General features: G+C 46.5%; 1 protein-coding gene and 1 non-coding gene across 2 annotated transcripts; one reads left to right on the top strand and one right to left on the bottom strand.

Moving 5' to 3' along the window:
• The first annotated feature begins 8,647 nt into the window (after nt 1-8,647).
• LOC144108445 (endothelin-converting enzyme 2-like) lies at nt 8,648-20,146 on the top strand. Its single transcript, XM_077641682.1, has 8 exons — nt 8,648-8,881; nt 10,624-10,875; nt 12,291-12,539; nt 13,076-13,300; nt 13,963-14,121; nt 15,362-15,847; nt 17,179-17,382; nt 19,976-20,146. The coding sequence occupies exons 1-8, from the start codon at nt 8,648-8,650 to the stop codon at nt 20,144-20,146; spliced, it is 1,980 nt and encodes a 659-aa protein (XP_077497808.1).
• A 2,505-nt stretch (nt 20,147-22,651) lies between these two features.
• On the bottom strand, nt 22,652-22,723 carry TRNAS-ACU (transfer RNA serine (anticodon ACU)). Its single transcript has one exon. It is a non-coding gene; the product is annotated as a tRNA-Ser (tRNA).
• Between the last annotated feature and the right edge of the window lie 293 nt (nt 22,724-23,016).

The following is a 23,016-nucleotide window of genomic DNA, read 5'->3' as shown; positions in this document are numbered from 1 at the left end:
TATTTCATACAGCCCACAATATAGCTTTGACACAAAAACATGCCTAGTTCTGCAATTTTTTTTAGGAGAAGCCATTGATACATCCCCCCCCCCCAAAAAAAAGAACGCCGCTAAGACCTCCAACAAATCCGACCCACCAAGGCTTAAATTTTTCTTTCTCAACCCTAAAAGGATAGTCATGTCAGGAGAACGGAAGAACAGCAACTCTCATTAGCAACAAAATGACAACCATAGCTCATAAGGAGTTTGAAGACACACAGCTAGAACACATAATAACTGAAGTGGTTCCCAAGAGACAAAGAAAAGCTAAAAGCACTTTTATGGTAAATTTGTACAGCCCACCTAAAAATAAAGCAAACTTCATTAAGCTTTTCGCGGAAGCAAAGAAACTTGCAGGGTAGAATACTCTAATATTAGCAGGGGATTTTAATGCGAAAAGCCCACAGTGGGGCAGCAGGATCGAAGATAAAAAGGGGAGCGGCATCTGCACAGCAGCGGAAAACATAGGCTGCGAGTTACTCACAGATGAAAGTCAGCCTACTAGACAGGGTAATAGTGTAAGCGTGGACACATGTCCCGACCTAACCTTTGTCAGGGGCGCTAAGCAAGTCGAATGGGAGAACCTGCAAAAAAATCTCGGCAGCGACCACTACATCATTAGGGTCAGCACAGAGGCAGAAAGCCTCAAAAGGAAGATCGGCAAGGCAAACCTAACTGACTGGGTGCCTTCCGCACCCACTGCAAACAACTTAAGGACGACATAACATCGGCAGAAGATTGGAGCCAACAGCTTAGACAAATCAGGGATCTCTACACTAAAGAAGTGGATCGAACAGAACAAGCACCAGAAGTGGACAAGCGACTCCTCAGGCTCTGGGAGGCAAGGCGAGGCCTGACCAAGCGGTGGAAGTGCCAACAGCTGAACAGAAAGCTAAAGAAGAAGATAGCCGAAATCACCAGGCAAGCAGAGGAATATGCAACGTAGCTGCAAGACAAGGGTGGCAGCAGTTTAGTACCTCGCTGAATGGCACACTCAGCACGGCTAGAACGTGGCAGATCCTCAGAACACTCATGGATCCTAGCAAAAGCTAGGCGGAAAGCAGCAAATCCATCCAAAGGCGAATTCATCAGTACGAAGGTACAGAAGAACAGCTGCTCCAGGCAGTACGAGAGAAATGCTACGGGAAGGACCAGGTAGACGGCTACCAAGGCGACTACTAGGGCGAAGAAAACCCAACCACGGAAAGACCCATCACAAGAGAAGAGGTCGTTGAGGCCATAAGGGCAACAACGAAAAATACGGCAGCAGGGGAGGACAAGAATCATAACTCGTTAATCCGAAATTTAAGCGACGAAGCAATCAGCCAACTCGCCCTATACCTAAACAAACAATAGGAAGAAGGGACGGTCACAGCGGAGTGGAAACACGCCGTAGTCGTCATGATCCCCAAGCCCGGCAAGAAACTCCAAATTGAAAACCTCAGACCGATCTCACTAACATCATGCTTAGGCAAGAGAATAGTTACCCGACGAATACAAACGCATCTAGAAGACGGAGAATGGTACCCCAACACCATGTTCGGATTCAGGGCAAATTTATCAACCCAAGACATCTTGCTACAACTAAAAGAAGAGGTACTCGAAACAATGCCAAAGAACGGGGAGAACGTTGTCATGGCCATCGACATTAAAGGGGCCTTTAACAACGTATCCAATGCCGCCATTATGGAAGGACGTAACACCACCAACAGCGGGAAGAAGGTCCATGACTACGTTAGAAGCTTCCTCACGGACAGAACAGCGACGGTAGGCCTAGGAGTGACACCTTTCAAACGCCATGCAAAGGCACTCCGCAAGGCTCAGTAATCTCGCCAATACTCTTTAACATAGCGATGGTCAACCTCGCCAAGAAACTCAGCCAAGTCCAAGGGATTAGTCATGCAATGTACGCAGACGATATCACCATCTGGACCACCCAAGGCTCACTGGGGGAGAAGCAGGAGGCGCTACATGAGGCTGCCACCTGCATTGAAGAATACACAAAACAAAGAGGACTTAAATGCTCCACGGAAAAATCTGAGCACCTCAGAGTGGGTAGGTACCCTACGGATGCTCCACTCGAAATAAAACTAGACGGCCAGAACATCCCGGAACAAAAGATGATCAGAATCTTTGGCATGTGGATGTAAAGAAGCCGGAAGTGCCGTCATTCACTCAGCCTGCTAAGCAAAGCGGCAGGACAAGTAGGCCGGATGATCAGCAGAGTACCGCACAAGAGGTATGGCATGAAGGAGGAGGACACACTCAGGCTAGTCAGCGGCCTAGTGGTCACCCGGGTAGCATAATCATTACCGTACCATGTGACTATCAAAGCAGAGAAGGAGCAAGCGGAGACAATACTCCGGAAGGCATACAAAACAGCTCTTCATCTCCCAAGAAATACATCCAACGACAAGCTCATGCAACTCGGAATCAGCAACACCTTCGAAGAATTAAGAGAATGGCAGCTCAAGGCACAAATACGAATACTTAGCAACACAACGACTGGAAGGGCGCTCCTGACAAAGCTAGGTCGGGAAATAGAAAAGCCACAAAATAGCAGGGCCGCAATACCAGACCCGCTAAGAAAGAAGCTATGCATACAACCTATACCCCGAAACATGGATCCAAACTTCCATGCTAACAGGAGACAGGTTAGGGCAGAGTTTTATGAAAGGAACATGGGGCATCGGGACAACACAGTCTACACTGATGCCTCCCTATACCCCCAAACACACAAAAATAGCACGGTAGCAGTAGTTGTAAATTACCACGGAGAACACATCACAAGCCTCACAGCTGAAGTATCTAACATAACGGAGGCAGTAGAGATTGCTGTCGCCCTGGCAGCGAATGAAGGATATAGGACAAGGAGATCCCTTAACATCTTGACGGATTCACAAGAGGCGTGCCGGAACTATACTAGAGGCAGAATTAGCAGCACGGCACTCAAGATCCTCAGTAGAGCTCTGCTCCCTGAGGGTTGACCAATACACAACATAATCTGGATACCGAGTCACGCAGGGATCAGGGGCAACGAAGGGGCAGACAACCTAGCTCGAGGAATGACCAGCCGAGCAGGAACGTCCTTAACCCCGGAGGGGCCCCAGATTACTTGCGGGGACAGCTATTCGGAATTATTAAACCAATATAAGGGGCTAAGATTCCAATACCCCCAGCACATAAAGCATTATACAAGGAGGAAGCCACAGGATGGCGAAGACTGCAAACAGGCTCCTACCCAAACTTATACATATTAAACAAGATGTTCCCCACACAGTATATCGCCAACTGTCCATGGTGCGGAGCAAAACCAACACTATATCATGTCCCATGGGAGTGCGGAAGAAATCAAGCATTCCACGAACACAAAACACCAAGTGCGGAGCAATGGCAGAGCCGGCTCACCAGCTGCTAGCTAGGGGTCCAAAGGGCCCTCATAGCACACGCAAGCGAGGTGGCCCGACTCAGTGTAGCCCTGGACTAGGGGCCCACCCACGGCCAAGGAGGACTCAAGCTTCAAGACGAAGACTTCGTCCTCTACCGCTACTACTTCCTAAAAGAACCAGTAAAGTTTTTTCATTATTTCATTCTCATTGAACAAACTAGACGAAGCTAATTATTAACAGGCACGTTCACTTGTGTAAATTGGCACAATAGTGAAGCGTATTACGTTTTCCTGAAGTTTACGCCGTTTCTTTTGCTTAAAAATGCTCGATTTGCGAGGTCTATCGCAGTGAAATATTCCTGTCAATTCGCCGTGCCGGTCGTCATTCCTTTTGTTGCAGTGGGCATGTCTTGTAGGAAACTTGCTCAGTAATTCGTCACTGGAAAGCAAAATATAAGCTAAACTTTAGGAAGTCCTAGCCACAGTTGTAAGTAAGCAAATAGGCTTCAGATTTTGATTGGTCATAAGAAATTATACTCGTAATGTCACCGTCCGGTCTCAAGAAAGTTCATTCAATCGTCTAAATGTGGGCACGACTGAGCAGTATAGTCTCTGAGGCCAGAAATGCATAAAAATTTTCTTTAGCGTGATGAAGGTGTGCGCAATCCGATTCACATTCTCCTAGAGCTCCTGAGGGTGGCGCAGCGATCAGCTACTTCTCGCTTTAGACTTCCATTCAACAGCCGAATTTGAATGCTGCGTTGTGCCTGCAGTTTTTGTTTCAAAAATTCCGGCAAGAGCAAAGAAACTCGGGTGCGAACGGTGTCAGGTTGCAAGAGGAACCCAAATATATGAACAAATACTGCATCTACGTTGTTTTCTTGTTAACACTGTTTAACTGCCTTTATTTTTATCTACTACAAAAATTTGCACTCTACCTCGCCGTCGCAGTAATCATGAAATATTCCGCTGGGAAGGCATAGATCATTATACGGTGGTCGATGAATTGTACATCTTCTGCACACGGCTACTGGCATGTTCCTCTGAGGGCTGGACGTGCCACTCTTTCGCCCACTTTTGTATTTCAGCTAGACAGCGCACATTGACTCCTTGGCTGCCTTCGCGAATATCAGTCAGAACACGTAGCTTGATGAGCGGTGGTAATGGCCGAGTGGTCGTACGCGTAGACGCACCGTCTCAGTCCTTTCGTTTCCGACAACAGATGGCGCTGGTGGAAAAGCTGTTGCAAAAATTGCTTTTCTACCGGAGTCAGGGCAAAACAACCAGGCAAATTATTCCCTGGCACTTTCGGTGATAAAAAAAAACACTCCACCATATGTCGTGAAACTTTCATTGGCGGCGGCACTTCGAAATGAATGGAAGCTGCAGATTCAGTGGGTGCGTTCGCATTCTCGATGGCTACGCAGCATTTCGGCACGGTACTCCCCCCCCCCTTCCCCATTCCTCCCGACATTATGTCAGACAAGAGACCACAGCAAATCTATGAATGACAAGCCGCGCATTGACCTTCTTTGCAATGCATATAGCGCGTAATCCATTCGTTCCCAAGGCGCCCCACTGGAAGAGACCTAATGGTATCTTAGAGCCAGACATGACTGGAAAATTCTGTAATTACGTTACAAGCTGCCAAGTTCATGCGTGGTCTGATACGGAGCTTTCTAAACGTTTGCAACTGAAGTTTTCACCTTGAAGTTTGCAACTGCACGACTCACTTTCTTAGGAAAACAATTTTGGTATGACAGGTTGCGCAATATGCCCAAAACAGCGCTCTAGACAAAGGAAATTTCTGTAGTTACCATTTAACACCCAAAATAAAAAATAGGAAACAAGTGTATATACAATATAACAAGATGCATGCTTATTAAATTCGCGAACAATTTATCCAAATGTCTTAAAAATGAAACTTTGCGCAAGCAAACGTCTTACCTTTTGATGATATTCGGGAGAAAAGTCGGAAGCAACGTCACGTGCCATTGCTGGCATGCGGCCCACAAGTGTACTGAGGAGGAAGTGGGCGCGGTAATAGCTAAGGAGGAGGATACCAGCTTTCATGCAACGTTGTCCAATGCGTTATTCTCGCAGGGAACTTCTCACGTTCCTACGCCGCAAGCGGAGCCTGCCGCCAAGGAGGAAGATCCCTCAGTGTGCCTCCTTCCCGACGAAGAAATGAAAGAAGCCAAGGCCCTGTGGCAGAGCACCTGCAAGCTTCAAGACATGGTAAGGAACATCCTGTCAAGCTTGGACTAAATGGTGTCGTTTCAGCCCAGTTGGGGTTCAGTGGTGTCGTTTCCGTCCAGCTGGGGTTCAGTGGCGTCGTTCCAGTCCCGCTGGGATTCAGTGGTGTCGTTTTCGTCTAGCTGGGATTCACTGGTGTCGTTGCAGTCTCCTGGGATTTGTCGCTATCATTTCTAGTCCTCCTTTGGTCATATGCGAGTAGATCTACTAGCCAATCGAGCTGTCTGTCAGCTCATACATATGAAAGAAAGGAGGAAATGTTCATTTCAGCGTATTAGTCAAAAGAATCTGGATCAATGAGTCATTATAATCACGTAATGCTTCGAACATGAATTTGTTTCTAAACAAATTACAAGGCAAAGAGAAAGAAGGGCCATATATCGTAATGTGTACTTCCCCCTACCTTCACAATAAATAACTAAAGGCAGGCCCTCGAATCATTCCGTTCTCCCCAAGGATGAGCCAGCCGTGGTGACCGCATTTCGATGGAGGCAAAATGCCATACGGTGCGTGTGCTGTTCCATCGTCAGGGTACGTTAACACAATTGTCTAAAGTAATTTGGAGCCCTTTATTATGATTACGCCGTATAGCCCATGTACCCAATATTAAAGTACCACTGTAGTATAAAAGGTCCATTACTACAGCTCCCGGTTCAACACCCCTACGAAGAGAGTTCAGTCGAGCAAATTTTTCTTCAGCGAATAAAAATGCAAAGAAAGACAGGTAGTCTTTAAATGAAGAGATTTCTCTCCTGTCAGTTCTGTGTATTAGTAGATTAGCACTAAGTTTACGAATGAGTAAACTTGAGGTCAGGTCTCCTTGGTAAATGTGACTTCATCGGGTCTTTTGTTATTTTGCATTCAAAGTTAATGAAACAGATTGGCACACAAAATCTACTTTTGGTTGACCTCTTCAATGATTTTAAACCAAAATCATCGTTCAGAAATGTGTCAGATGACCAGAGAGTACAACGTAAAGGCTTGGCACAGTGCTCTTGAGGGAGCAGAATTCTGCCATGCCGTCTAATTTGCTCGCTAATAGGCTCACAAAAGACACACACACACACACACACGCACACACGCACGCATGCACGAACGCGCGCGCACACACGCACGCACACGCACACGCACACGCACACGCACACACACACACACACACACACACACACACACACACACACACACACACACACACACACACACACACACACACACACACACACACACACACACACACACACACACACACACACACACACACACACACACACACACACACACACACACACACACACACACACACACACACACACACACACACACACACACACACACACACACACACACACACACACACACACACACACACACACACACATTTTCTTTTGCGAGCGGACCACTTCTATAGGCGCCTACAAGAGTTTTCAAGGCACGAAGACAGCAATAATATTCAAGTTGTTCCTACCCAGACTGGTCGGTTTAGATTGAGTTGTGCATTGTAAAGGTAAGACACGAAAGCGCACATGTCGTTCGTTTAGTCGCAGCATGCTTAGTCAAGGAAAAAATCAAGCTTTCCCGAAATATATCTGATTAGGAATCTTGTGTGGGCGCAGCTGTGCTTGAGATTACGAGCTCTGTATTATGAGACAGTCTTCAGGCAGCCCCAAAAGCCCACAAAATATTGCACAGAAGACGTTACACGCGCAAGCAGCGTCTTTCGTAGTGTACCGTTGATTTATGAAATCACGCCGGTGATTTCAAAACAAAATCCAACCTCTAACTGGCACTGCAGCGCCCAAATATGATAATGTAAACGTCAGTGAGTGACACTTGTCTAATTAGTAGCTTAATTGTGATTTTATATAAACTTGCGCCCACCGTATCTAATGCCAATATTTTCGCCCTGAAAACACCAATTATTTACTTTCGAACACCTTTTTCGCTAAAACGCCCGAGATTCACCATCACTTAAACTTTCCTGTTATCACCAATAAAGGACTAAGAAAGCTTCATAAAGGAGCCTGTGAATTCTCCGCAATTATCCCAAGGATTATTTACTGATCGCCAATTAACCAGAGAGTAGCTGTCGATTAGATTTCACAGTTGATATATGACGGTTTTGCGGAGCTTGTTCTTTCTAGCTGTTTGAAAATGCCCTGAAAGACGTGAATCGGTAATTATTATGTTTTCATCGCGACCGTAATCAGGAACCGTGATCCCACTGCTCGGACGCGCATATGCAGCATCATGAATTTTTTCTCACTGTTTTGTTTGGTTTTATGGGTTTAACGTCCCAAAGCTTCTGGGGCTAAGGGACGTCGTAAAGACTGCTGGATAATTCCGGCCACCTGGAGTTCTTTAAAAAGCTCTGACAACTTGCAGCGCACGGAACTGCAGCATTTCGCCTCCACTGAAATGCGACCACCGCGGCTGGGTTAGAACACGGGTGTTTCGTGTCAGCAGACGAGCACCATAACTACTTAGCCACCGCGGCGGTTAGTTTGCACATTGTTTACCTGCAACTTGAAGCTGCTGATGTTTACGTTTCCAACGCTTAAAATGATTCCATAGATACTACCTGCTGTAACCGAGGAAGGTACACTTTTTGTCAAGACTGAAGAGAACAGGGGCTTTTCCTCTAAGCCATCTATTGTTGATAATCTGCCACCCATGAAGTGTGAATTTCAGAGATGAAAACGATAGTTCCCATTAGTTTCAAGTGACATAGACAGCTGGCGGTGAGTTCCTGGTCACACAGTGTGCCACACAAGCAATTACATTAGGCTTTACATATTACAAAAACTGTATTTGTGCCAGGTATAAAGTTGATGCCACATGTGTTGTCTATCCTCTCCGCAGATGGGGCCCACGACCCAGACGTCCCCTCACGGCTGGCAGTTTTACTTGAAGGCACACGGCGCCTGGTTGGCGTTCGCAGTCGGCGCAGGTCTATTTGTGGTGTTTATGTTGGCGCTGTCCATGTTCGCGCGTTACCGCAATGCCATTGTGACAGCGCAGAAGATCTGCCGAACCGAGGACTGTGTAATCCACGAACGACTCCTGCGCCAAAACATTAACGGCAGCGTGGACCCGTGCGAGGACTTCAGTGCTTACGCATGCTCGGCATGGAGCCCGTCCAAACAGTTTGTGAGCTACGCCGAGGCCACCACAAGTGACGCCATTGAAGCGTGGTTCAAGGCACGTGCATGAACGCGATCTCTTATCTCTTTAAAGCGCATATTCTTGCAACTTGATGAAGTCGAGAGTGTGACGGAATCCCGTCTGGCCGGGGGGATACATTTCAAAACAAAGAGACGCCGACCAGTAAAACGAAAAAATTGTATTGACGTTTCGGCGCCCAGAACGGGGGCCTTGTTCACAATCGTCAATACAATCGTCAATACAATTTTTTCGTTTTACTGGTCGGCGTCTCTTTGTTTTGAAATTCTTGCAACTTGTAACGTTTTTCAGCGTCTCATAGGCTTTTTTATCACTTAGAGTGTGACCATTGGAAAGCTATTGTCGGCTTGATATTCGACAAATTTCAATGAACGTTTTCGACAGAGAAGAAAAAAAAACAGGTTTAAACATCCGCAAATTGAGACTCAAAAATTCTTCGGCAATGCCGCGCGCAAATCTTAAGCATGATGTCACTTTCCCTGACACCGTACTTCACGAATAATCTCTCGCGCAATCCCATATCATGACCACTCCAGTAAGATTCTAACGGCTAAGGCTGTAAAGCCGGGTCACAGTGATTGTTCAATCTATGCCCTTAAACAGCAGGTTCTTCTCTCCACTTTTAAGATACTCTACTCATTCAGACGAGCCTGATTATTGAAAATTAACCGGTTATCAATACTGAACTGCAGTGATTTTCATGTGTATATCATAGAGTAAAAAACAACTCGGCCAGAGCTCTGCCTGTCACCTCTATCCCCATTTCCATTCTCTTTTGTTTCCCTCTGGCGACTATCTCTCGTCTAAGACTTTTCGTACCTCAATCCCCCCCCCCCCTCCGCCTCCCGTGTTTTGTTCCTCGTCGCCACTCCTGCAAACGGCACCGTGTGCCTGTCAAGTTCTTGGAAGGCCCAGCTGTAACGTCAAGCATCTTCACTTGCAAACAGGCGGGCCTCGGTAGCAATGGCTGCGAGGGGATTCAGCGTCCCTTGCAAGGACGTCGCGCTCTCTTGCATCAAGCTCTTCCCACTTCCGCTATCCATCTGTCCGGCTTCAGCTTTCCGACCCTCTTCCCACTTACAGCTGTACTGTGAGTAGTTGCGACAGCGTGTCTTGGTCCCTACGATCCACACACACACACACACACACACACACACACACACACACACACACACACACACACACACACACACACACACACACACACACACACACACACACACACACAAGCACACATATTCGCCATGCGCTTTCCGTCCGCTCTCTGGCGCGGTTGAGATGTACGCACAATAAATGCCATTGGCCGTTGTTATACAAGTGAACCTTGATTTAGCTAAATACGGAGAGCGAAATACTTTCGGTGTCGCGGATTTCGCAGAGCCCGAATGCGCACAAAGCGCTGTAATCGGACTTCAGTGTCTCGCAATCGCTCACATTAACCTCCTGGACGAGCTGTGCTAATTCTGGCAGACTGATATCTGGCGCGTATTAAAATGTAGCCAGGCAGTCTCGAAGGAAAGGGGAATAAAATTTCTTAATGCGACATCAAACATGCACCGTGGTTAGTCCTTGAACTATAATGTTTGGGCATGCCCTTTGAAGGCCAACCTGTACCAGTAAACGGAGCTAGCACCCTGAAAGAGATTGTGGCTATTTTCACGGCTATGTCCAGTTATCCTCCGTTAAAAATAATTCAGCAAGCTGCAGGGTACCAATGTGAAACCCTAATCCTTGCGCCATTCGGTTTGTCACCGCTGCAGGGCTTCGAAACGCTCCTAAGCAAGGGATCCCAACTGAGAGTCGCAGGCAGGAAGGCGCTGGCCATGTACAGAGCCTGCATGGACGCAGAGCGTATGGGTTCCACTGATGACACCGGCATGGCAGACCTCAAGGAGTTCATGCGGCAGCGCCGCATCCCGTGGCCCGGAGAGCCCGATGCCAGAGCGAGTCCACTGGGCATCCTCCTGGACTTGGCGTTCAACTGGCAGATGCCTTTCTGGTTCCACGTGCAGGTGCTGTTTTCACAAATTGTGGCCTTCACAGCACGTGGCATTTGTTGGAGTGGTCCGTGGCATATCACGTCGCCAAGGTCCACGTGGGCAGCGAGAGATGATGCATTGGGGGGAAACGGGGCAATTTCGAGCTCTGAGCGTTCTTTAAAGTGGTTTGCAAATAACACAAACGTTTATTGATTAGAGTACTTAAATGGTGCCGCCGCGTCCGGGATATCATAAAGTGACCTGGGATCCAGCAGCTCAATGTCAAGTCTGCTAATCTGCCGCAGCTTATGTGCTATTTAATTTGATGAAATGGTAAAATTAAACCTTACAGCAGACACTATGAAACGCAAGAGGAGCCTTTCGTCATGTAAGGTTTTCGCCAGACAACGAAAAAATTTTGGAATAAGTGATGAACCATGACTGTGTGCCATTTCAGTTGCATGATTAGCTGTGTCAAGCATCCACGGACTCTTTAGCAACTTGTAGTGGGGGTGGGGTTCGGCAAATAAAAAAACTTGTGCGAAGGAATATCTATTTACGAAATACTTTCGTTATCCACGAGTTTTTTTTCTGTTTCGTGATCAAAAGTTAGAGAATTATCCAGTAAAAATTCAGGAAGGGACATTTTTTTAGTGCGCGGTGAGTGGAATTTTTAAGCGAACCATGCTACTGAAGGTCCCGGGGCTGCCGCATTCGTATGTTACCGACGACGAAGAACCACCGTTTTAATAAAATGGTAGTTAGGGCTTGTTGGTACCGGATATGAAAAGAAATAGCTCACCACAACTGTGCTGTCCTTTTCTTTGTTTTGTTGTGCTTCGCTGTGCATTCAACTGACATCATTTTAATGACACTATGAAGAGAAATTGCATCTTTGGCTGGATCCCAGGTCATATTTTTCCAACCAAAAGCAAATTCAAATGATGCGATAAGTGACGCAAACCACGCAATAAAATTCAAGGGCCCTTTCCTCAGCCTTCCCATTTTGCGCAATTGATAGCAGTGATTACTTCGACATCTCTTAACGACGGAATTCACTGAATCCAAAGACATTCAGGAGTGCAATAGAGGTCTTGATTTTTGTGTCCACAGGTGCCTTAAGTTCTGAAACTTCTGAAAGTATGAAACGCTCTCATTAAAATGTGCACGCTGCGGTTTAACATATGTTTATGAGTATTGTGTAGAAAAAAAACCTAATAGCCTTATTGCATGCTAGTGCGCTTTATGAAGCTGTCACAAACTCTTTCTCGCTGACGACTTTACCCATTGGGAGGCCTTTACGACGGTGTGAGCTGTGACTCCTGTTTAACTAGTACAGCTAACCGAAACGTTTATACACTTCAGAAATCAACCTACCAACTTACATGTCTGCGCCATTTTGGTTTCAATTGCCGCGGCCCAAACTTAAAATCACTCATATGCTGCAGGTGTGGCCGGATCATAGCGGAGACCGGAACGTGCTGATGCTTCGCTCGGGCAACTTCATGATGTTCTGGTCCAACTTCCACATGAGCCTGATGGCCGAGCACGTCTACTACAACTACTACATGAGCTACTTCGAGGCCTTTGCTGGCGTTAACGAGTCGAAGCCTACTGAAAAAGAAGTCGCGAAGACGGCGGCAATGGAATCAGATATCCTCGGGCGCTTCATGGAGGTGCTGATTCGGAAAAACAAGGCAGGTGATTTAGAAATAATTGTGAACGCACGAAAAGGAAAGCTAGCGCCCAAGAAAAAATACCATGGACTCTTATTATTCTTATAGGCGGGTACTGAAAATTATGGAAAGGATTCCGAACATCAAACGTCTCGTATGTTCTTGGTTCTGAACAGAAAGAATATTTCCACACATATGCTGCGAAAACTATTGTGACATGAAAACAACAGAGAGCTATCTAAGCTAATTGCTCAAACTCTGAAGCCCATAAAGCTAGGCATGCATGTAGTTATATGGCATGTAGTTGAATCTACGAAAAGTTTTTCTGGAGCTTCCATTGTTTTTCATGCAGGGTATGTGTCGAAAGCACTCATTTAATACGTCGTACACAGGGGTATTTCTAATTATGATTTCGTACGCTTATTTCGATATCGGCAACATCATACCACACTTGCAAAATAGAGAAATGTCACGCGACAGCAGTGCATCCTGACGCAGCTGCAGACTCGAAACCCCGAAGAACGATTCTTTCCTTGCCCCGACGGGCCTTTGCGCAGACTCCGGCTGAATTCCCTCTGTCGGAGATCGAACGCCTGACGCCGTGTATAAACTCCTCCGAGTGGTTGTCCGAGATCGGCTTGCACGTGGCGTTGTGGCCCGATTTCGGTGCTGGTGACCACGTCCTGGTCGAGGACACGGCGCTTCTCACGACGGTCGACCAGCTGTTCGCCAAGTACAGCCGACGCGAGATGGCGCGGCACATCGCGTGGTTCTTCGTGCAGGTATTCAGTCACTTGAAATGAGTCAACAGTGCTGCAAAGTTTTCGGGTCCGCAGGCTTACGGGGAGTCAAAAGAGCTGATAGGAGGACACAGTCAAACTTGACGTCCACCTGGCGACATATCTGTTTGGATATAATTTTACAAGAGGTCTACAGATCGTTTTGCCTGAGGGATGGGGTATTTCTGTAAGTGAAAATGTAAAATAGTCACAACGACATGTATACCTCTAACATTTTTTCTGCAAGCAGAACGGCGAAATATTCTCTTCGCAAGCTGCAAAGCCCTTTTGGTGACATAGCCATTAGAAGCACGTACTGTTCTACCACCACCGCACTCGTGTTCGCAAGCCCTTCTAGACAATGATGGTGGACATTTTGCACCAATAGGGAACATGCCAAGGGCACACTAGTCGCATGCAGCGAAAATTGCGCACCTGATGGGCACATCATCGTATGAAATGCAAAATATCGCATGGTATGATTTCCTTACCGGTGTCTCTTTGTCCCATAAGTCCGGCGACATTGTGACTTTTCTATGTGATGACGTAAATTCATTCTTGACGGGGACAACAAGATATCGGGTAAACGGGGGGTTTCAACAGCTAGTGGTGTAAAGAGATTGAAACACAGAAGAGTGCAGCCGCAGAACCGGTTTTTGCCGCAGGTGTTCGCCCCACTTGGGAACATCGAATTGCTAAAGAACGTGTTCGGTGAATTCGATCGCGGCATCAGCAATCGGCCGGTCTTCTGTGCCACCGAGGTTGAGGCATCCTACGGCGTGCTGATCAGGTTGCTGTTCCTGGAAGCACACTTCACGACAAAGGTTAGCGTCATGATATTGTTTCTTAAGGCAGAGGTGCTTAAAACCTGCAACCGTAATCACATTTGGATTGTGTAATCACCTGAGCGTATTTTTGCTGACCGATGACCACTTATATAGGGTGGTAGGCTGGAGTTTAGTGTTAAGAGAAAGAACCAGAAACTATCCGTAATCTCATTGGCTATATGAATCAGATATGCAAATGACTCTGGGAGCAGTGAGGGCTAATTTAGGCGATAAGAAAACTGTCACTTGACAAGCTGCAATGTGCTTTACACAATTAAGAACCTGCAAAAAGGAGTGTGTTTTAAATTCCACGGTTCCTTTAAGGGGAGACGCGGGTTTTAATATGAACATTTTTATTATTAATGATATCGTTGTTCTATTAAATGTGCATATGTGTGTTTTCCTCTTGTTTTTAAAACATAATTAATTTTAGTATATTTCAAACACTTTGTAAACCTTCTAAAAGGAATCTTAGCATGAATGCATAAAACTCTGCGCTGACGAACATTCATAGCACGCATTACTGTACAAATTTTGGCAGATCTTAACTGATATGCCCTGTATTAAAATGGCAGCACAGTATATCATCACATAATATGGTTTTCGATTCAAGCATGTTGAACACAAAATCTGTTTGCCATGCAAGCAACGATACTTCAAGCAAGAGTAAAAACATTATCGGCTTTTTTTTCTTTTTCTTAAAATTTACCTTGGCACTCATAGTATTTTCCATCATTCATCCTGGATGCTAACATAAGAGGTTTTCTTGGGCAGGAACTATAGGCTTGGTTGCGTCTATCGGTCATTTTCCTAAATAAAAGCTGTCACACCAGGACACTGTCAGCCGTGGAAGAGCGCAGCTCTTGCACCTCTTAATGTAACATGAAACCAGCTTTTGTTCTTGCATATGAATCGTTTGTTACAACCTGTTATGCCAATGAATTGTCAAAATACCACCGATCATTTACTGTCTTCTCATGTACTGCGCATCGTTTTTCATTTGTCACATAAATTAGCTGCGCACTAAGTGGTTCCGGAGACATTATTGAATGTGCCTGAGAAGTAGATTTATAGAGGGGAGGATGTCTTCAAGGTTGTATTCTGTCATTTTTTGTAACGCTCATCAGTTGACGGGAGGAAAAATGAATGTAGCATACTTACTGTGCGTTTACTGCATTTTGAGTTGGTTCAGCAGCGATAACAATGAATATTTTTATAAATGCATAAATTTTCAAAGGCCCGCTCTATTGTGGACCGCACTCTGGAGGACATCACAGAATCAGCGAGGCAAAGGTTCGCCACAGTCGCCTTGGGTAGGAATTCGTCCAGTTCCAACGCTTTCGCCGCCTCCAAGAGCAAGCTGGACAAGCTTCGCGTCTCTCTGTGGCCTCCCGACTCGCTGCTGAAGTGGCGTGCCCTCAGCGAGATGTACAGCAGCTTCGCTCCCGCACAGGAGTCGCTTGCCCGCTACTGGGTGCACGGCCACGAGCGCCTGAGGCAGCTCTCAGAGCAACCGCAATACGCTCAAGCGCTGGCGCAGCGAGCGAACTTCCTCATGCCATTGATCCGCTACGACTACCTCCGCAACGTTGTGTCCGTGTCCGTGGCGACGCTCCAAAGGCCACTGTTCTACCTCTACGGAACGCCCGCCATGACACACGGTGGCCTGGGGTTCACATTCGCCAAGGAGCTGGTCAAGGCTTTGGACAGCACGGGGCTCATGGTGAGCGGTGCTGTGCACAGGCTTTGCAGATCGGCGAATATATACGACCGAAATGTTTGCATAATGGCCTTATAATAAGGGTATCCCAGGATATGTGAATATTACTGTCATAAAATAGGTGGCGTTCTGGGTTGAAATGCTTGCAAGATGGAGAAGCGCACCAGAAGATTGGATGCTAGAGTGAACACTTTGTACAGTGTAAAATTCGAAAATAGTGTCGACACATAGTTAAGCGCAAGGAATAATGTACCGTGTATAACGTAGTTTCGACCCCATGAATGTAAAACAAACTAGTCCACGCTTTTCGCTTCCTCTTCTGAACAACACCGGTCGGTTCCTGTCTTTCCTGCCAAACAGTCTTTCAGTACCGTCAATGCAGGCCTGGCCGATATGTCACTCTCCATACCAATGTTGTGGCCTATAGCTCGGTAACTATTTTCACAAGAAACACTCATATGCTAACATATCGGACTGGAGGCATTTTCACGGATCCTGAGTAATTTCTGGAAGGCGTTAAATAAACTCGCTGCAAGTTCTTTATGTCTGGACCATTAAAATCCACTCGAAAGCAAATAAAAAATTAGTCACTGGCTTAATTAGCTCTGGTTACGCCTCAATATACAAGCGAAAAGCTTCAGTTATGCTTGGTATGACGTCATGGTTATGCTTCGTAGCTTAGCTTTGGCTTCATCATTTTTTCGCTCTTGTGCAGCCAACTCCCAAGCGAGTACTTCTCGATGGAGCGAATTTATTTTCTCAGCTTTTCTGCATAGTCTAGCAGCAGCCGCTCTCTCCTTCCCTTCCATGTGGACAGTGCACGCCTATTCTCTGGCAAGCGTATTGTATAGCCTCCATGCGCATGCACATGTCGCACATGTGCTCGGCTGCGCCGAAAGGTAAGGCGACGACGGCTGCGGAGCGGCGAGGAGCGACCACTTGCGCAGCGCGTGACGTCACTCGTTTTCGTGCATGCTCATAACTCACCAGTTCGGCGCGCGCGAAGCTCGGCTCTGACCCTTATTGAAGCTTGTCGCTTCAAAAAAGTTCCCTCACCAGAAAGGTCTTACACCTTCTTTGGAACGCCATATTTTTGGAGCTTCGAGGCAACATTGAAGAAATCGAACTCATCCTAAAGCACGCCTGGAATCATTCTGCAGGGCAGTTCTTTTTTCGCTTTATCGAATCAAACTTTCCGCTGTCGGGAACGAAGCACGCGCATACTTCTCAGAGGCATGGCTACTGTAGCCGCTTTGTCAAGGGGAATGTTTATGAAGTGAACTAAAGGCGGCACAGGGCTTCCGACTTGCGCTCCTCGCCATCTATGATTGCAGGTGGATCCGTCTGGCCGCATCGACGATTCGTGGCTGCCGGCCGAGTGGCGCGAGCACACAGCGCTGAGGGCTCGCTGCCTTCCCTCCGGCGACGACATCTTCCCGGAGGTGCCCGCACTGCGCATCGCCCACGATGCGTTCCTGCGGCGGCGCCGTCGAGAGGCGGGTGGCACGCGCGTCTCTCTGCTCTGGTCCGACCACCAGGCACGCCCTACTTTTGCCGCTTTCAATGTGATATCCGCGAATTCAGGACTTTCTCGAGAGTTTGAAGTACCACCATCGGTTTATTCCGCCGTTAGTTAAAGCTCTCGACCTTACTTGATGGTTATCTGGAAATGAAATTTAAGGCCTTTGTAATCCGGGATTCTTATCGACATGTGTCAATAACTAGGCGCTTTGAAAATTGTGCCCTTTGTAATAATATCGGGGTGGGCCCGGTCCCTGTAGCACCTGATATGCTAATGGGGAGGCTGGAAAGGGAGGAAGTGGATAGTGACTTTGTGGGGCATGACATACTCATAGTGTGCAGTTCATTTGTTTGGGAAGCAAGCAGAAGCTCATCTGGGGATGGAAGAGAGGCCGCGGAAATTGTCTGTGGCATGCCCAGACGCGAAGGTTAAAATATGAAGCAAATTGCTGTCCTGAGAACACGCAAGCGGGCAGAACGGTATGTGCGATGTTTTGCCTGTGTCCTCGGTGCCATCCACGTAGCCAGGCGTGCATTCGCAGTCGGGACAAAAGGAGTTCACAGTCACGAGCCAGCAGCCCTCTGCACGGATTGATGCATGGCGACCATGAAATCATTCGAGAACAAAGCCGAGGAGTTACTGAATGTAACCGACGGCGGTGTGCCTGTCAAACCTAGGTGCCGCAAGGCGCAAAAATGACGCACTTAGCTAACTGATGAACGGAGAGTGGCGGCTGCCGAAAGAAGCAAAGCGGGTAGAACCAGAATGGGTAGACACATCGCTGTGTGACTCTTACGAACAGTGAGGAGCAATAATTCTTATATATAGTGTTCCGTTCGGTTGTTACGGGCCTAATATAGAGATCTGTGGAACCGAACTTCTAATGACGCTGGGGGATGCGAGGTGAAGTTGTTCGGCGTCACTGCTTTTCCTTTGGCGAATGTAGCAGAGATCATTTTCTCCACTTGTTTTCACGCCTTCCCATCTCCGTTAATCTTTATACTACAGTGAGACACATACTGCTCCTTCTCGCCACTCATAACCTAAAGCAGCCAAGCTTTGATCGGTCCGCATATATTTGCACATTTTCAGCGCCTTTGCTTTCTTGCGATGACCGACGATAGAATGCACCTCGCGTGAGTTCTGCCAATCGACTCGCCGCCATGGCTATTAACGGCGTTTGGTTAACGACCACGTAGAACGAGTAACATATTCCCGCTCCTAGCAACCGCACTAAGATGGAAGCAAGATCTTTTAAAGGCTACCTCGTTCTGTGCAGTGCAATTTCGCGTTATTATTCCCGCGTGATAGGAATTAATCCATAGGCCCCCGCTCAAGCCTCTATTTCTCAATTACCTTTTCACTCCTTCCTGTATTGCTTTCCTCATGGCATAAGTTAAGGTGCCTAGATTATAACTGTATAATTTTGAAAACTACCATTTTGAACGTTAAAACTGTGAAAAAAATATTTTTCGCTTCGATTATTCAGCTATATAAAAACAAGTGAAGCCAAGTGTGGAAGATACTTTTCGCGTTGAGAGTAATGATCTCTCATATATGCAAGAACATTATTGCCAGAAACAATCCAAGCTGCCGGCATACAGCAGACCGCCTATTATCAGGACACCATTGTCCTTCATTAAAGACGGATAGCCTCAGTAACATTTGCGCATCAGATTACATCGCGTTGAATTAGGCGGAAGTGTTCCAGAGGTATTTCCATTTTAAAGCCCACCGTCTTAAAAACGCTTTAACTGTCTTCTCTAGGACGGCAGAATTTTCAGGTGCAAATTTCGAACTGTATGGGCATCTGACAAAACCCAGTAAGAATCGCTCAGATAATACAATCGGCACAATGAGAACCACTCATGCGAAAAGCGTGTTGTTCTCCCATCTATATCACTGAAAGCATAGTTAAAGTCGTGGTATTTTTTAAACGCACGCTTTGAGGTTTTAGTGCTCAGGCACAAATTGAAACTCATCATGAAGTAAGTAAAGACTCACTAGCTGTCTTACTTTCAGTGTGCATTTTAACTATAATTTGACCTACTATAATTTAAAGGGCACTGACATTTGAAAGCCGTTTAGTTTTTGCATTTAGGCTGCTTCGACACGCAGCTACTGCTGTAGATATTCGATCCTCAGGAATATATTACTAATTTTTTTTGTGAGGAAACTATTGCTCTCGATGGCTATTTCATTCCCGGTGAACACTTCAGCCTCCCTGTGAGCGAATGGGTAGTAGAAAGAGTGAAAGAGCGAAGAGAGAAAGAGGAGCCACAGTAAACACCTGAAGAATAATTTTGACCATCTTGGGTTATTAAACGTGTGCCGATATTGCACAATACACGGCTATCTTTTGAATTCCACTTGGATAAAAACATGACTGCCTCAACCAAGAGTTAATCCCGACGGTTCTTGCTCGGAATAAGAGCGCACAAAAAATTCAAACACTACTACAGGTTCTCGCCAACACTTGCTGCGTGACATTGATGACAACGTGACAATTTAAATAAACTTCGTAATCACTGGTCGAAAATGGATGCCGGTTTGACCTAGCCGCAGATATCCGCGTCCCTTCTTTGACGAGTTTCCTTTGTCAAACGCAGGTGTTCTTCATCACGGCCTGCTTCACCATGTGCGGCCGCAGGGGCTCTGCCGGCAGTCTGGGAGGAGACTGCAACAAGGCGGTCAGCAACCTATCGCCTTTCGCTCGGGCATTCCACTGTCCCAGTGGCTCACCCATGAACCCGGAGAGGAGGTGCACCTACTTCGAATGACCAGCACCCCTTCTCACTGAGTTTAATGCTTGACATCTTGCTGCGTTTAAGTTCTCCGTTTTCTACATGAAGCCTGTGTGCACGTCTAAGTACGACCTCTGTGCAAGTGAGAGCGCGAAGGCACTAACTTCGTTTGCTCTCAGCTGTTTGCTGATATTGATGATGTAACCCATAGCTAGTGCCCTGATTCATTTGAACGGTTGCCTACTCTTCACATTTGCATCTAGCCGTTGTTCTGCTCATTGTGGAATAGCACAGAGGACTTCTAAAGCGTTTGTGAGAAAACGCTACTGTGCTGTGAGGGTGATGAGGATCACTCTAGTGATGTTTAGTGAATGTCGCTGCTCAGCACCTGATTTTCTATGTGTTGACAACTGAGCTTCTAGTTTTCTGCATTCAGTTCCCCTTTTACAGAACCAGGGAGGTATTGCGCTCTACACTTTTTTTTATTGTCATCCTGTGTTTGTGTCGTGGTGGATCAGAGATGTGTGCTACTAGGTAGTGCAGTCCTGGACAAAAGTATGCGGGAGTCAGATTCGAGGTTTGAAAATAAAATTATTTTAGCCGGATAATGCAGAATCATTTTAATGAAAGGCATAGATTTATGCGGATACATACATACTCTATCCAATGGAAACAATACAACCTAACAGGATAGCGAGACGGAGCAGAAATCTTTTAAGAATCCGCATCCTGCAAACTTTTGTCCATGACTGTGCATGAATAAGATGCTAGTGTTAATACCTTGATACGTTCTTTATAACTCTACAGAACAAAGTATGATCTCGTCTCAATTGAGAGGTTAGAGGAAATCTGAGTCATTAAGGCTTTCGTTAATTGTTACGAGAGACGGCGATCAGACATGTTTATCTTCCAATACGAGCCTTCATTTATTTGGCGCTCATTATCATGCCACATGATTTTGTACGCATATTTTTAAGTCTTGTTAGGCCATTACAGCTATGTGCAACCCTGCGCCTATCTGTGAGGGCGTGCATACTGCAAATTCCTAGCATTTCTTCGCGGTGTTTTTATGCTTATTGATGTTTTGACCTCCAAGTTGAGCACAATTGTTACTCTGGGCTTATATGTATGTCACTGTAGTCCAAAAAGGCTGTGTATTGTTTTTAAGCCTGCCTTACTTTGTCTATTCGTAGTATTTCGTCCTCGACTTTTCTTTCTGAAATTGTTCTGTGCAGCTCGATTTTCCTTTGACACAAATAATTTTCAATAAATCTTTATATGAACGGTCTGTCGCGTAAATCTTAACGCTCCATGGTCCATACCATACCATGCCGTCCACCCGGGGTCCTTTCTTGGGTGACGGGGTCGCAATCAAAGAATTTTTTGAAGTTTTCCTTATCAACCTTTTCTATTAAACTGCCGAGACTCGCTCCCTTGGCGAATATAATTGACTGCTGCTCGAATGCACGCTTTCGAAGCTCGCAGGCTTCAGGTCAGTACCGGTTACCCCTCCCCCCCCCCCCCCCCAAAAAAAAACACTGTCCTACAGGTAAATAGCGTTTGTATCAGTGCCTCATCAATCATATTCTGGGACTCCAGTGGATTCTGCTCAATAGTTGTTTCTGAAAGTGCATTAATGGGATTGACTTCTTAACTTGTTTTCCTTGGCTCAATCAGCTTTCGACTGCACACTCCTGGATGCCACAAATTCACCTGTTTGGCTTCTGAAGAGAGTGCAATCTGGGGGGATTCTTAAACGCTGTCGGATAGGAATTGAGCAGGTGGCCCTCTGGCGGCCACTCCTCGCCCTTTTCAGTATTGCTTGGCATGTTCTTCTGCCTCACCATGACATTGATTACCGACAACAGTCCCCACCATCGACCCCACACTCCGGCGAGGGGCGGTTTTCAATGAGCCAACGCTCGATGAAATAGAGGATATATGTCAAGAGGAACATGAAAAGGCTAATGTCGGGCTAAACGTCGGGCATCACTGCATAGAAATGTTCCGTATATTCTTGTTTTGGGCATCTTCCCAATATCAGATAGTTGGAAGAATACCCTATTTTCTCCGCGTGTTTATTTTACCTTTCAAAATTTTTCGGAAATTTTATACTTTTGAATGAAAGAAAAATGGCGGCAGCAATAACGCAGCACCGGCGGTTGCGGTAACAACGCCTCTCCCCGGTGGCAGCCCAAACCACGTGACCTGTTTTTAACCTTACCCGATAGATGGCAGCACAAGTATTGTTAACGCATGCATGAAACACTGTTGGCGCGCAGAGGAGTAAAAAGGAATTAATTATAATAATTAATAATTGGTTTTTGGGGAAAGGAAATGGCGCAGTATCTGTCTCATATATCGTTGGACACCTCAACCGCGCCGTAAGGGAAGGGATAAGGGAGGGAGTGAAAGAAGAAAGGAAGGAGGTGCCGTAGTGGAGGGCTCCGGAATAATTTCGACCACCTGGGGATCTTTAACGTGCACTGACATCGCACAGCACACGGGCGCCTTAGCGTTTTTCCTCCATAAAAACACAGCCGCCGCGGTCGGGTTCGAACCCGGGAACTCCGGATCAGTAGTCCAGTGCCCTAACCACTGAGCCACCGCGGCGGGGCGAGTAATGAGGAGGAAAACTTGTTTCAGGCCAACACTAAGGCCCAATTAAGAAGAGCGCTTGTTCCGCAAAGGCGCGATGATAATCTGCCAATCCCGAGTGAAGCCAAGCACTCCAGCTAAGAGGGGGAGGCAAATAAGGAGAGGCAATGACGATGTTACACGAGTCGAGAATGTGATCGCTTTGTGCCTTGACGTCTGTACAGTTGGGACATCGAGCTGTGTCACGAAATCCGAAGCTGTAGAGTGTTAGTGGGGTGAAGAGTGTGCTTGAACTTGGCGAAGGACGC

This window comes from Amblyomma americanum, chromosome 10 (assembly GCF_052857255.1).
Source record: "Amblyomma americanum isolate KBUSLIRL-KWMA chromosome 10, ASM5285725v1, whole genome shotgun sequence".
Lineage (NCBI taxonomy): Eukaryota > Metazoa > Arthropoda > Arachnida > Ixodida > Ixodidae > Amblyomma > Amblyomma americanum.
This window is presented reverse-complemented; position numbering and strand designations above follow the sequence as displayed.

Coding starts and splice junctions, on each gene's coding strand:
- LOC144108445 (XM_077641682.1), top strand. CDS start 8,648: ATGTTGGCGCTGTCCATGTTCGCGCGTTACCGCAATGCCATTGTGACA. Junction 14,122..15,361: donor AAGCACACTTCACGACAAAG/GTTAGCGTCATG, acceptor AAATTTTCAAAG/GCCCGCTCTATTGTGGACCG. Junction 17,383..19,975: donor TGCTCTGGTCCGACCACCAG/GCACGCCCTACT, acceptor TGTCAAACGCAG/GTGTTCTTCATCACGGCCTG.